This window comes from Eurypyga helias, unplaced genomic scaffold, assembly GCF_000690775.1.
Source record: "Eurypyga helias isolate BGI_N326 unplaced genomic scaffold, ASM69077v1 scaffold4819, whole genome shotgun sequence".
NCBI classification, from domain to species: domain Eukaryota; kingdom Metazoa; phylum Chordata; class Aves; order Eurypygiformes; family Eurypygidae; genus Eurypyga; species Eurypyga helias.
In genome coordinates, this window is record NW_010270017.1 from 36,748 (window position 1) to 50,736 (window position 13,989).

General features: G+C 36.4%; 1 protein-coding gene across 1 annotated transcript in view; it reads left to right on the top strand.

Moving 5' to 3' along the window:
* The window catches only part of CDH19 (cadherin 19, type 2), a gene marked incomplete at its 3' end in the record, with an annotated part of 28,568 nt that extends 20,577 nt beyond the window's left edge, over nucleotides 1-7,991 (top strand). Inside the window, exons 7-8 of the mRNA XM_010158276.1 lie at nucleotides 228-364; nucleotides 7,870-7,991. Coding sequence (XP_010156578.1) covers nucleotides 228-364; nucleotides 7,870-7,991 — 259 coding nt within the window. The remainder of the gene's footprint in view (nucleotides 1-227; nucleotides 365-7,869) is intronic.
* Between the last annotated feature and the right edge of the window lie 5,998 nt (nucleotides 7,992-13,989).

Below are 13,989 nucleotides of genomic sequence, written 5' to 3' on the forward strand. Positions count from 1 at the left end.
GATCTGAGACGTATTTAGTTTTATAAAAAGAAGAGCTTTGATCTTGGCAGCAGTGAATTTTAAATGTTTAGAAGTGTACATTTTTCATGATTTCTGAGTTGTTGCAGCACACATTTATATGTATATATGCACAGCTCTGTTTTCTCAACTGACAATAGCTTTCTATGTCCTTGCCTCTGATGGAACATTTCAGTATTAGGGAATCTCTTTACTTTTTTTTGGTGCAGGTACTCTATCGTCCGTGGCATGCGTTTAAAGAGATTGTTCAGCATCAATGAACACAATGGAACAATCATTACAACTAAACCTCTGGACCGAGAGATAGCTTCTTGGCACAACATAACTGTTACAGCCACAGAAATAAGTGAGTAAGAAATTTAAGGAACGCTGTGTTTTATATACTGTGAACTGTAATTACCCTCTGAATATGCCTTCTTTTAAGTGGAAAATACATGCTTCTTTCTCCTTCTATTACTGCTGCTTGCTACATTAAGGAGCATTATTAAAATGATTAGTTAAATAGCAGTGGAATGTATTTGAGCTCCAAGGTCCTGTGCTCTTTCATAAAAGATGACCTTATAAAAAAAGAAATTGTAATAGGATTGAGACTGTAACACTTTCAAGTTACACTGAAGCATATGAATTGCTCCTGCAGTGCAAGATCTTATGTTAAATTAGACCCTGGTTAATTTCACAGCAGATTTTTGAGTAGTGTGAAATTAGCCAGGATCTAATTTAACACCAGTCAGAAACCTGTGGCTCGAATTAATTGTGAATGTAAGGCCTAAATCAGCTAGAATTCTCTTCAGTGACAATTAAAGCTGTGAAGCGTTCTTTATATAGTTTTCACCTGTCAGTTTTGCTTGAAAGTCAAATGCAAATCGCCTCTGTTTGTGTTTTTGGTGATCTGGTTGCCCCAACTCTGGGACAAACTCTAGAAAATCAGCAGCTACTGATTTACAAGGCAGTTTAACAAGATTATTGGGATATTATTTAAACACTAATCACATCCATCCTCAGAAAGGAGAAAAAACATATGAAGCTAAAATCCAGTCAATAAATCAGACAGGTTTTACCTGATACTTTTAGCATGCTTTTTTAATCCTGAATCTCAGATAAATTCTATTTATTGTTAGGACTACTTTAAACACGTATTCATAAAGTATGCTATTCCCAGAAGGGAGCATTCCCTGAATATAAGTAGAATATTACTGCTAGAAGCTTAAGATAAGACAGCCAGTAGCCATTTTCACTGAAGTCTTTATTTTGTGTTTGGGATTTTATAATAATACCTTCCTTTTCAGCTTCTCTGTGAGGTTTAAGCATGAATGTATTTTACTTTTCATGTTGTTGGGCAGCTGGCAGGTGTTGGTAAAATTGATCTCTGACATGTTTTTGTCATGTCTTGAATAGCGCTATGGAAACACAGCAGGATGACTTTGGTCTGGACTTTTCTGTTTAGTTAAACAATAAAGTAGGAAAGACCCAAGTGTAAAAAATGAATAAATGTCTCCTGCAGCAAAAGAAAGCGAGTCTTTCACAGTAATGAAAGTTATTGTAGAGAAAACGAGCCCTCATTATCTTCATATTCTTATTCTTTATTTCTTTAATGATGATAAGGTCACTGTCTGCAAGACTATATTCAAAAGCATTGAAGTTAGGTCACCTTGGTCTGGGCATACCTTAAATGATGTGTATTATGAACTAGTAGCATTTCATTCGTTGAAATACAGTCATAACATACACTGTGCGTATGAGACATTTGGTGGATGAAATTGTGGCTCCACTGAAGCCAAATCAGAATGCCATTAGAGTTTATCCACACAACGTATCCATTGCAGCTGAGACAGAGATTGAAACTGCATTACAACATCAACCTCCCTAGGGACCTATTGATGTCCTGGCATTCACACAGGACACAGCCTTTTGCTTCCATCGCAGTGACAGGGATCAGAGATTAGTCAGAGGACCTTGCCTCTGTTACTGCAGTCTTGTGGTATGGATCATCCTATCGTCGTGCCATTGAGATAACATGTTTTAAAGGTAACCAAAAGTAGGTCTAGTTCACTGGACCTTAAACGCAAGCAGTCAGAACTGCAATCTGTTGAGTCTTATTCTATTTTATGCCTCATATAGTTCTAGCTCAAGAGAAATTAAGTTTTCTTTGATCAGTCTTTACTTGGTTATAATCAGCTTCCACCTAGTACAAGGCTGAAGCATAGACCACAGCAATCTAGCCGTTCCTGAAAGCAAGAAATCTTTAAGTCATAGGCTTTACTTAACACTGATTTAATGAATCAAATGATGATTGACTGACAATTAATTATTTTAGAGAGGAATATCTGCTTCAGCTTTCTCTTGGTTGAACTACAGATGACCAAAAAAAATTCCCGATGACAGCAACTGGCTTAAGCTAACTTTGATACTCATTTCTCTAAACACCCATTGGAAAGGTGCACTAGCTGCCAGAAGCAAACTTAACTTACTCACATGAGACAACAGTTATTTTCCCGCTGGGTCTTGCAGATGTCCTTTCATAGTGAGTTCCAGACCTACTACATGACTACAGAACTTACAGCTCTTTGAATGTTTCAGTCATGAATCATTTCATTAATCCAATATTAATTTGTTACCCCACTTTGGACATATATACTTTTGTTGACAGATTCCTAACTTTTTAGATTAGTCCTTAAACAAAAACAAAAACAAAGTCATGTCCATTTACTTTAGGAATTAATGAAATCTGCTTTGGACTAAATTATAAAAACTATTATTATTCATAAAATAATAATTTTTATTATTACAAGTTTCCTTCTACTAGTTGGTGACAAGGCCAAGATTTCTTTAATTCCTTGCAAATACTGTGTTCTACTTTGTCTCTAGAGATGGTCACTGCTTTTCTTTCCCCACAGGTCCAAAAAAATCAAGCTACTAATTTTGGTCCCTAGTAATTAAAGAGTCAACTTCATTCTTCACACTGATCCAGCTTATTGCACTCAATATCCTGTTCTCCCAGGCCTTGTTTTTCAAATTTTGATCTCTCTCATGGACATTATGACAAAGAAATTTTCTACTTATTTAAAGTTCTTTAGCCTAATGTAGGATATGAATAGAGTAGCTGTATTCAAATTCTGACAACTGTTTTCCCATGTGAGCAATGAAAGACAAAATGTGTTGGTTACTGTTGGAGGCAGGCTTGTGGAATCATGAGACGACTCAATGTGAGCTAACAGTGTGAATCGTTTATTTCCGCAATTCCGCGTGCTTATATAGTATTGTTAGTGATCCGCCCGCTCAAGTGCCACGCTGGTAATAGCTGATTGGTTAGTTCAGTTCACGTGCCTTACTGTGCATATACTTCCTGTTCCGTGTCACAAACCTCTACATCCTGCTATTATGTAACTTTCTCTCTGACTTCTGTGTCACTCGCCCTAGGCCCACAAGTCAGGGTTGCTCATTTGTACGGCCTGATGTCCAGGCTCTCCCAGGCAATCCTCTGCAGCTTACTATCTTCTCCAAATGCAACCACAGGAGTCACTCTGCTTCACCCAAGATCTTTATTAAATATTTACCAGACACTGATTCCAAGAGCAGCATTGTAACACGTTTCTTCACAAAACAAAACACCTGTTTTTTCAGAAAAATTAAAAATTTCCATATTGTTGTCTTCCAACAGCAACATGAGAAATGCTCTTCCATGTCATTTAACCATATGCTGAGGAAAACCAAACAAAATAACAAACTGAAATTACCAAAAATCCCACAAACAAACAAACAACCTAACCACAATACAACAATGGAAATACAGTAAGGAAGTAGAAACAAGACTACTACCAAAAATAAATAAAAAAGGAAGGGTTATTTGGTGAAATAAAACAGGTGTGAATGCCACCTCTAGACTGTAAAGTGCTATCTAAATATTTGTGACAACCAAGTTAAGAAGAGGACAAGGTAGGTGGGTCCTTCCCATGCCACTTCGTATATGATTGAAGTCATCAAAGGTATTCCCTGCTTCCTAATAAGTCTTACGAAGTTTTCCTATCAATGCTAATCCAGCCAAATCTGTTCCTTACACATCCAATTATGACTTAAGTAAAAGAGGTTAAGTCCTACATTCCCAGTATTATTTCTGAAAGAGATGTGTTCTACTTTTTATATTTATATTAAAAAATAAAACGAGCACTGTTTCATTGCTATTGTATTATTATGGAAGTTGGGATTCAATGAGAAAAATGTCATCCTACAAAGAAATATTTTTGAGATGACTCTGGGAGATCATAAGCTTTGGTAAATTAGCACAGCTCTAATGATTTCACAGAAAGAATAACAATGTGAAACTGCTGAGTATCCAGCCCTTTATCTCTGTGGTAGCTCTTTTTCCTGCCATTTCCTTTGGCAAAAGACTCAAAGCTATCAGCACAGATTCCATAAGATCCAAGAAAACAAATGTTTGCTCCAAGCAGCTAGTGAATTATACATTAGAAAAGCAAGGTAAGAAGTAACCAAACTCATACAGTTTGAAGTGGGGAAGAAAGGAATATGTTTTGTATTTTTCTTAAAGGTCCACTTGACTATTTTAAGAATATGCCGTAAGGATTTCTGAACAGGACAGATGCAGTAACACTAGCACCCATCATGAGGCATATTTTAACTATGATAAATGTTCTCATGAGTGACTCAAAATATATTGAGATAGTAATAGATATTGGGCTTGATAGATATTTAGTATTTCTGGAATGTCATAAGATTATTTTATTAATTGGAAAAATATCTTCATTATGGTCTTTACCAACCAACACGTTCAAGTTAATGTGAATGTTACTGTTGCAGTGAAACTTCTTGCCTACTAGGGTAATAAATTACCTTGTAGGGAAGGTAGACATTTCTCAGAGATGTGACATGTGGGGATTCGATGTGCTGATAGGCGAAGGACTTCTAAGAGGTATTCAGTGTAGAATTATAGTATCATAGAATTATTTAGATTGGAAAAGGCCTGTAAGGTCATCAAGTCCAATCATAAATGAACATGGCAAAGTCCACTATTACACCATGTCCCTAATTGTCACACCTACATGTCTTTTAAATACATTCAGTGTTGGTAAATTAGCTGAACTGCTTCCATGAGCAGCCTGTTCCAATGTTTGATAACCCTTTGGGTGAAGAAATTTTCCCTACCATCCAATTGAAACCTCTGCTGGTGCAACTTTAGACCATTTCTGCTCATCCTATCGCTTGTTACTTGGCAGAAGATTAACACTTGGTGTTACTTCACCATCTTCATTGCCCTTCTTTGGACATGTTCTAGAATCTCAGTGTTTTTCTTGAAGTAAGGGGCCCCTTCACTACAAGTATTCAAGTCCTGGCCTCACCAGTACCAAGTACAAGGGGAAAATCCCTTCCCTAATCCTGCTGGCCACACTATTTCTGATGCAAGTCAGGATACTATTGGCCTTCTTGGCCACCTGGGCACACTGCCAGCTCATATTCAGCCTTTTCCACCCGGCAGCTTTCCAGGCACTCGTCTCCAAGCCTGTAGTGTTGCACAGGGTTGTTATGACCCAAGTGCAGCACCTGGTACTTGGCCTTCTTGAATCTCCTCGACTGGCTTTGGCCCTCTGATCCAAAAAAAAAACGTCCCTATCCACAGGCTCATCAGGACTAGCGCCCAACTTGGTGTTGTGTGCAAACTTTCTGAGGGTGCACTCGATCCTTTCACCCAGATCATTGATAATGGTATTGAAGAGAAACGGCCCCAACACTGAGCCCCGGGGAATACCACTTGTGACCAGATTTGACTCCATTTACCACAACTCTGGGCCTGGCCATCCAGACAGTTTTTTACTCTGCAAAGAGTATGCCCATCCAAGCCATGAGCAGGCAGTTTCTCCAGGTGAGTGCTGTAGTTGCAGATCTACCTTTGCTTGTTTTCAGGTGACATATTTATAATAATTTTTTATTACATTTTTTTTTTTCAGAGTAGTCTACACACAAACTTTTGCACAATGAAAATAGTATAGTTAGGTTATGTTTTTTCATTGTCTGAGGTAGTTATAGCAATATAACCTTGTATAAATGCAGTAAATGCAGGAAAAATTGCCTTATATTAGTTGAGCTTATTTTCCTTTTCATACAGGAATAAGCCATACTGACATAACTTTTCTATCTAAAGCCACAGTAATAAAGTATACTTGTGTAACAGAAACAATACAGCTTCTGTAAGTACAAAATGCCTAAGAATTAAACCTCTTGTGCAAAAAATACTTGGAACAAAACCATAATCTCAGTCTATCAAGTCTGTCAGCAGTAGTGCCTAAGACATGCCTGAGCAAAGTCAGACCTCTTTGCAAATGTGTGTTTGTAGCCCAGTTGATAGAGCAGCTCTTTTGTTACAAATTGAAAGGCTCAGCTTTATGCCTTGGTTAGGGCTGGGTATCAGTGTCCACTGTAATTACTTCACATCTAGCAGTGGCAGAAATATTTTTAAAGCATTTTGGTGAAATTTTCTCCCAAAGCTTCAAAACTTCAGAATACTAAAGAAGAGAAAGAATAACAAAATTTCTTAAAGGATTGTGACCCGTCATTGTGATATCCATGATGTCAAGAAAGTGCATCCACCTCCTCCAGTCACCTCAGCCCAGGACTGTCCTGCCTGGACAGTGGAGCCCAGCCTGGTGCTCAGGGACCTGAGGCCTCTGCCCAGGCTCAGGGATGCAGCTGACACTTCCCTGTTTGCAGGTTCAACCAGTAGCAAAGCTGAGTATGTGTCCTAGAGACACACACACGCTCGAAGAGGAAGGACACTGATACAGCTGGTCACACAGACTGCCACAGACAAGGCACTGCCTTCAGCCACACCTACAAAGACAACTCACATAAACCACAAGGACAGACAGCCCAGTCTCCTCCTCTTCTTCTGGTAGAGGCAGTCGGTCACTGGTGCAGGCATGCACACATACAGGGGACTCTCCATCTTCACAAGTCCATACACACTCATGGATTCCTTCGGTACCTGCACAGACCCTCTGTCCACCTGACACCCCTGCTCAGATCCCAGGTCCTTTTATCCGTGCCATGGGTCACTGGCTCATCAGTTGGTCCAGCTTGATGTTTGTTGGCAAACACACAGCACTCACACACTCATCCCTCATGCATCCCACATTCATTCTGTTTTCCCCTTTTCCTCAATTTCCCAATTGAAAAGGTCCCTGATCTGATAACCACACAGGAATCATTCTCTCACTTTCACATGTGCCCATCAATTAATTTGCATGACCAGGTGTGGTTCTCATCAGCCCTTCCCTTATCATTTGTCCCTCAGGTTTGTGTCCCTGTATGTTCTTGTTTAAGGCTTCCTCCTTTCCTTACGAACTCTTGTTGCACTGAATAAGGTCCATGATCAGATGCCTTTAGAAACGCAGACACTCTCCTTCCACATACCCTTACACGACTAGTACAGTAAATTGTTCAGCGTGAACTAAGCCTCATTGAATTTCTCCAAATCATATTTTACTTTTTACATTAAAATGATTTTCTGACTTGGTAAATGAAAGAGTGAACAAATCATAATTTTATATGAAATACCTTTACATATTTGAAGATATACTATTATAATTTTATGTGATGGAAAAACAAAACCAAAATCCCACCAGTTTTTGTAAACAGAACCACAGCAAAGAAAGAGAATGCCTTTTTAATATGTATAGGATATATTTGGACTCATAAAAAGACAGTATAAAATGTGTCTCTAGGGCTCAGTGACTTATCTTCTGCTCTGCAGAATATATATAAAAATTTCTAATGTCTACATTACTTTAAAGTATGTAGTATATTATTTTTAACTTTTGATTTCTGTCTTTCCTTAACCATTAGGAAACCCTGAAAAAATTTCAGAGGCAAATGTCTATATCCAAGTTCTTGATGTTAACGATCATGCACCTGAATTCCCTAAATACTATGAAACATTTGTTTGTGAAAATGCAGTTTCTGGCCAGGTAAGCATGAAGGAGTTAGCCATCAGTTTTCTCATTACAATGAAGATTTGGTATGAGAAGTTACTATTTACTTTAATACTGACAGTACTGTGAGCACAGACATCTTTTGTCTACTTCCAAAATTAGTTCTGTTGATATATATGTAGTTTGAAATTTAGATTTAGAAGACTGATGTGTATTTTTTCACCTTTAAAACATAATTGATACATCTCCTTATTTGTCTACCAAAACAGGTAATAGAGAAATACAGACAAACTTCTGGGGAAAAAAAAAAAAAAACAACCACACACAGACAGCATAAAAAACAGATTCTATTCATGTTCATGCCACAGAAGTTAAAACTAGGCCTGGTATTTACACCAACTGCATAACATAGTCCAGAAGAAGCAGACTCAGACCAGATTAAAACCGGATTCTTTGTGGGTTTTGATTGGAAAGCATTTATTGCGAACTGAATTCAAACCTTGTCTAGTTCAGGGGAAATCTGAAGATCTTTAAGTCACAGTCCTTGAAACTTCTTCCCTACCTGGCAGTTTATGGGATTAAGCATCCTTCCCTGCAGTGTCTTTTCATTTCCTATGTGCTTCCCTGGCATATAGGGTCACATCAGTCAGCTGTGATGTACACTGCTGACTCTGCATTTTCCTCCACCCACACTATATAGCTTTACTTTTTTTTTTTTTTTTTAAGTGATCTAATTCTACAGCCTAAGCCGCAAACTGCAATAGGCATGCAGCCAAGCTCCACACAGGAGTCTAAAAGAAAACTGTAAAAAGGAAAGCAGGGTATTCAAAGTTAAAAAAAAGGTACAAAATAAGAAAAAAAAGCGCTATCGACAAAAATCCCTTTTTTTTTTTTTTTTGTTACCAATTAAAAGCATTCTTTGGACACATAAAAAAGACTTCTCGTATATATGTGATGGTTCCATTCAAATGCTTTGCTATGTTTTGATTTCTGCATCTTTTTTTTTTTATACCAGCTTAATTTCCTTTGACCTTCATTAGTCTGCCATTAAATAAAACTTTCTTTGCAGCAAACACAATTTCTTTATAATTTTTTGCATCCTATATATTCCTTTATTAACTGTTGGTTTATTTGTTCTGCATTTGGTAATTTTCCACTCTGCAAAGGCTACCTCTGATTCAGAGGTTCTTGGAGCAAGACATTTCGTTTGGTCTTTGAGTAACTCATTGGCAGATCAAAGTACAGGCATTATAGAAAATGCCACTTCATATTCCACAGTTGCTTACTGATAAAAAATTTCTGTATACTGGCCCACTAATGGCTAATTTTCAATAAGAAATTATATGTATATATATATATTAAGCATTTTGAGTATCACTGGAGACAGTGGCACCATGAAGAATATTAGTAGCAACAATAATAAACCCTTTGAGCACAGTTTACAGAATTATTCCTGTTTAACATTGTAAAGCCTGGATGAGGAATGAGCAGGATATTTTTCCCATTTCACAGATGGGCAAAATCTTACTCTTTTTTTTTTTTTTTTTTCACTGACAGGTTTTTTGAGTCAAAGGCATCTTTAGTGTAGGCTTTGGAGAAATTGAAAGTAACATTAAATAAACTTCACAAATAATCTTAAGAAGAACAATAGGAAATTACTAATGAAGTGCATAATTATAACAGTCTGATTTTATGATATTTTATTAAATGTTTATGAATTAAAACAGTGTTGGTGGCTGATGTATCTCCTTCAGTGCTATTGTTCTAGTTGGTTTTTTTTTTACATTTTACGCACAGAGAAAAAGGTTCTTTATTTTAATTAGCAAGAAGCCGAAAGGTTCAGAAAGGATTTTATAGGTGCTCTGGTTGTCCACTTAATAACACAATTTACATTTCAGAAAAATCAGTTTTAGCAACTGAAGGGTATAATCAGGACATTACATACCTTTGTATCGTGGCCATATTTCTGCAATCAATTGCAAACATCTCAAGAATCTGCTTACATGTTATGAGCTGAGATTAAAGCTTGCATAGATATTCTATCGCTTTTCAGTATATAAAGTAGGTAACTCTATTTGTCTAGCTGGAAATGATATGCTGAGAGGTATTTTCAGATATGTTCTGAACCTCTGGAAGTCACTTGCTTCCTGATCTCGGCGGAGTTGTGTCTACCTTCATGGGATACTCCAAAATATATTATTTGCATACTGCAGCTTATAGTGTCTGGGGGAAAAGAAGGAAAAGCATGGCAGAGAGAAAAATACTGTCAAAACATAAATTTTCTTACTCATATTCCCTCTGCTTGGTTTACAGTAAAAGCAAGATAGATTCACATGGCATATAAGTTATTTTTACACAGCCTTACAGTATACTAGTCTATGATAAAGAATGTGAAAAAATCATGAATAAAAATAATTGTTGTCCTAATTATCCAATTATCCAAACTCAAAGTAGTTAACAGTAGCTTCAACTTAGAGAATAATGTTTGTTTCGAAGTTTTGGTTTTTCTGAAGGATTATAAAAAATTCTTTGTCTGTTTCTGTTCATTGATTTTTGACCTTCGTGTCCATGTATGGTGGTTTTGTGAGAGTGACAGACTGTTTAGCTTAACCTCTGAAAGACATTCAAACGAAAAGATTTAATTTCAGTCTGTTGGACTATAGCTTGAAATTTGAAAATAACAATGGAAGTGAAGAAGATAGATAGGGTTTGGGATTTTATTTGGGTTTTTTTTGGGGTGGGGTGTTTTGGCATCATTCTAAATCCATTAATCATGTTTATTAGACATTTTGAATGGATTTTTCACTATTCATTTCATGTTGTAGTTCTGTACTGTCCTATAACCCAAGTCAGCTATATACTCATCACAATTAAAGTTTTATTTTGCACATTGAAAAAACACTTTTGCTGCACCACCTGAATTAAATACATTATTTTCCAAATAACTTGAACATGACACGAAAGTTGTGGTGTAAAATAGACTTCTATCCCACTACAGCTTTATCTCGTATTAGATCAGATAGAACAATAATAATAAGGCATCCAAATCTAGAATTCTCTTTTCATAGGATCTTCTGACTGTATATCTTTACGTAGACCTGGTAAGTGATGACCACAATGTGGTATTAATTATTTATATCTACCATTTAGGTGTGTGTAGAGTAACTACAACTGTTAGATTCTAGAGGCAATATTCTGGAAAAATAATTAAGACACAAAATGGACCAAATCCATCCCAAATGTAACACTAGAGACATCCCAGCATGAATAGATTTGACCCAGAAAGATTAATTTGCAAGTCATTAATAAATTAACTTAGCCCAAAACAGAAGCTATGAAGTTAGAAATAAGCTGTATCAAATGTCTTATATCATATGTAAGCAAGGTGACCATCCAGAATGTACCTATTTGTATGCACAGTAATTTCAGTCCTTTTTGCGGATGTTGGTCTTTCTTCATATCATGCAGGAAACAGATTTCAGCTGATAAGAAGCTGCACTGGATACACCTACATTCTGAATTAATGCTGTCTTCTCTAATACATATTTATTCCGCCATTTTTGACTTCCTGTAATTTAAGGATCACATATGAAGTGACCTTGATGTTGCAGCTTCCTTAATAATTTTTATTACATACAAAGAAGTGACTACGTATGCAGAACACTTTGAGTTAGAGATAAGAAAAGACAAAATTTATTTACTCAATACTTACTGTATAATAAAATAATCATCAGTTTCAGTGAAAGTGAAGAGTATTCATTTGATATTACTTCGCTACATAATGAAATGTTGACAGAAGAAAAGAGGGGAAATCTTTAACCAAATTCTAGGGATATGTGGTTAATGTTAAAAATGAGTAGTTTGCTAAAACGGATCCTTTATAACAAATCATGATGTAAAATGTTTTTTGACAGCAAATAAATGAAAGTGATGGGTTAGTAAGCCAGTGTGTATTATTTCACCTTGTTGTGTAATCTTTATCATTTACAAAAAGCATCTGAGCACTAGTGATAAGAAAATACAAAGTTAAAAAGAAAAAAAAAATTAAGCCATCCCTTGGAGTATACAAAAATGGTGAAGCTGTGAAGACAGGTCCTTACCAGGTCCTTACTCTAAGCTACACCTACAGATTCAGTGACCGTAACTTGTGACATTTTGAAACAGTGGGCACAGTGGCCCATAGAAAATTTCTTTTTCTGTCTTATATGGATCGTGATGCAACAACATTGTCTCATAGCAGGTTGGAAAAAGTAGGAAGTGTTTTTCAGCAAATACAAACAAGCATTAAAAGGCACTGAAGTGTCATGGCATGAGCTTTACAATCATTATTCCTTTGCTGAGACGTACCCCATTGTATTTATAGCTGAGCAGAAACATCTTACAGTATACCCAGAGAAATCAGATCAATACTGTACCAATTTGCTTTTCAAAAAAGAAACAAAAGCAGTCAAAAGGAGAACCTTGATCTTAAGGTAGAAATCTACCTGGAAATCTACCTGGAAAATGCAGGTGCTGCGTATAGTAGTGAACAATTTAATCTTTTGCCTACACTAAACTCTGATTGTCATCAAACATTATTAAATAATGAGATAAATCCTACTACTTATAAGATCTCTGCCAATTTGAACAAAACCAGTTATGTACTCCCAAAACAGGTGGGTGATCAGAGCTCTTATATCCTATAAACCACAGCAGAGATCCTATTGAAGGACATTATGTGGAACACAAAACAAAAGAAATCAAAGTAGAAAGAGAGAGGTGGCAAATTTATTCCTACTTCCTTCCGTCTGTCTAATGGGAATAGTAGGACTATAGCTGAGTATGGGAGGACACACAAAGGACCCCAAATTATACACTGAGTAGACTAGTATCAGAATTAATGGTACTGATTGTTGTTCAGATGGACAGACTACATCGTAAGTGGAATTTAGCAGAGAGAAAGCCCTTAGAAGCAGAAAGAACTGCAGCAGAGAAGCTTTCTTCTTCCTTCTGGACATCTCCATATATCCGATTCAGCTTAGTCAATACAACAACTGTGATAACTTTGCAGAAGCAACACATCATTCACTCTATTTTCTTCATTTACACACTAAAATGTAGGGGTTTTTTAAACCCTGACTCCCAAACAATAAGTGCAGTTTTTCAGTCTGCAAGGCCAGTTTCCCTGGTGAAAGGCTAGAATCTCCTAGGTTAGATGTACAAAAGCCTGGGAAACTAGAAAAAAAGGGTTTTCTTCTCTCTGAGTGACTTTTCATTTACAGCTAGCAAAACCAGAGCTGCCTATTGCTCTCTGAATATTTTATAGACTCATCTGGGTTTTGCTGAATCTTAGTGCAAGTGATACAGTAAGAAATAAACAATAAAGGTTTGCTCTGCCCTTATGTTCCAAATATTCCCTAGCTTCTAGGGTGAATCCTTAAAGGCACGTGAATATGCCTAGAATAACCATAAGAGTCTTAGGTTTGTGTAGAAGAGCACAGTACAGATCAAAACAAGGCAAGGTGAAATTTTTGCAATTAGACACATAATCTGCAGAATTATATTGTAAGGATATGATACATGTAAAATTTATACAGGCGCATACATTCTGTATGTGAACTAACAGAAGTTAATAATAAAATAGCAAAACACTATCTAATTCACAACTGTAATAATTTTATTATTTTCAGACTTGATAGACTCCTAAAAATACACTTTCCAAAGACGTTGCTAATACTCAGTTAAATAATTATTAATCAGAACAAAAACTGGAAGTATAAAAATCACATTTATATTTAATGTTTGGGTTTGGTTTTTTTTTGTTGGTAGGTAGGTAATGCTTCTCTACCAAGTAACTAAACTAAAAAAAAAAGGAAAACATTAGATGTGGCTAAGATGTCTTTGTAGATTACTGTATTACTCTGCGTATTCAGTCTAGTTTGATAGACCCTGAACTGTACGGACAGATATACAATAATTCAAAGCTTTTTCTCTACTGTGGCCATGAACATTTTAACTACCATTTTAAAGACCAAAGAATCATAGAATCATAGAA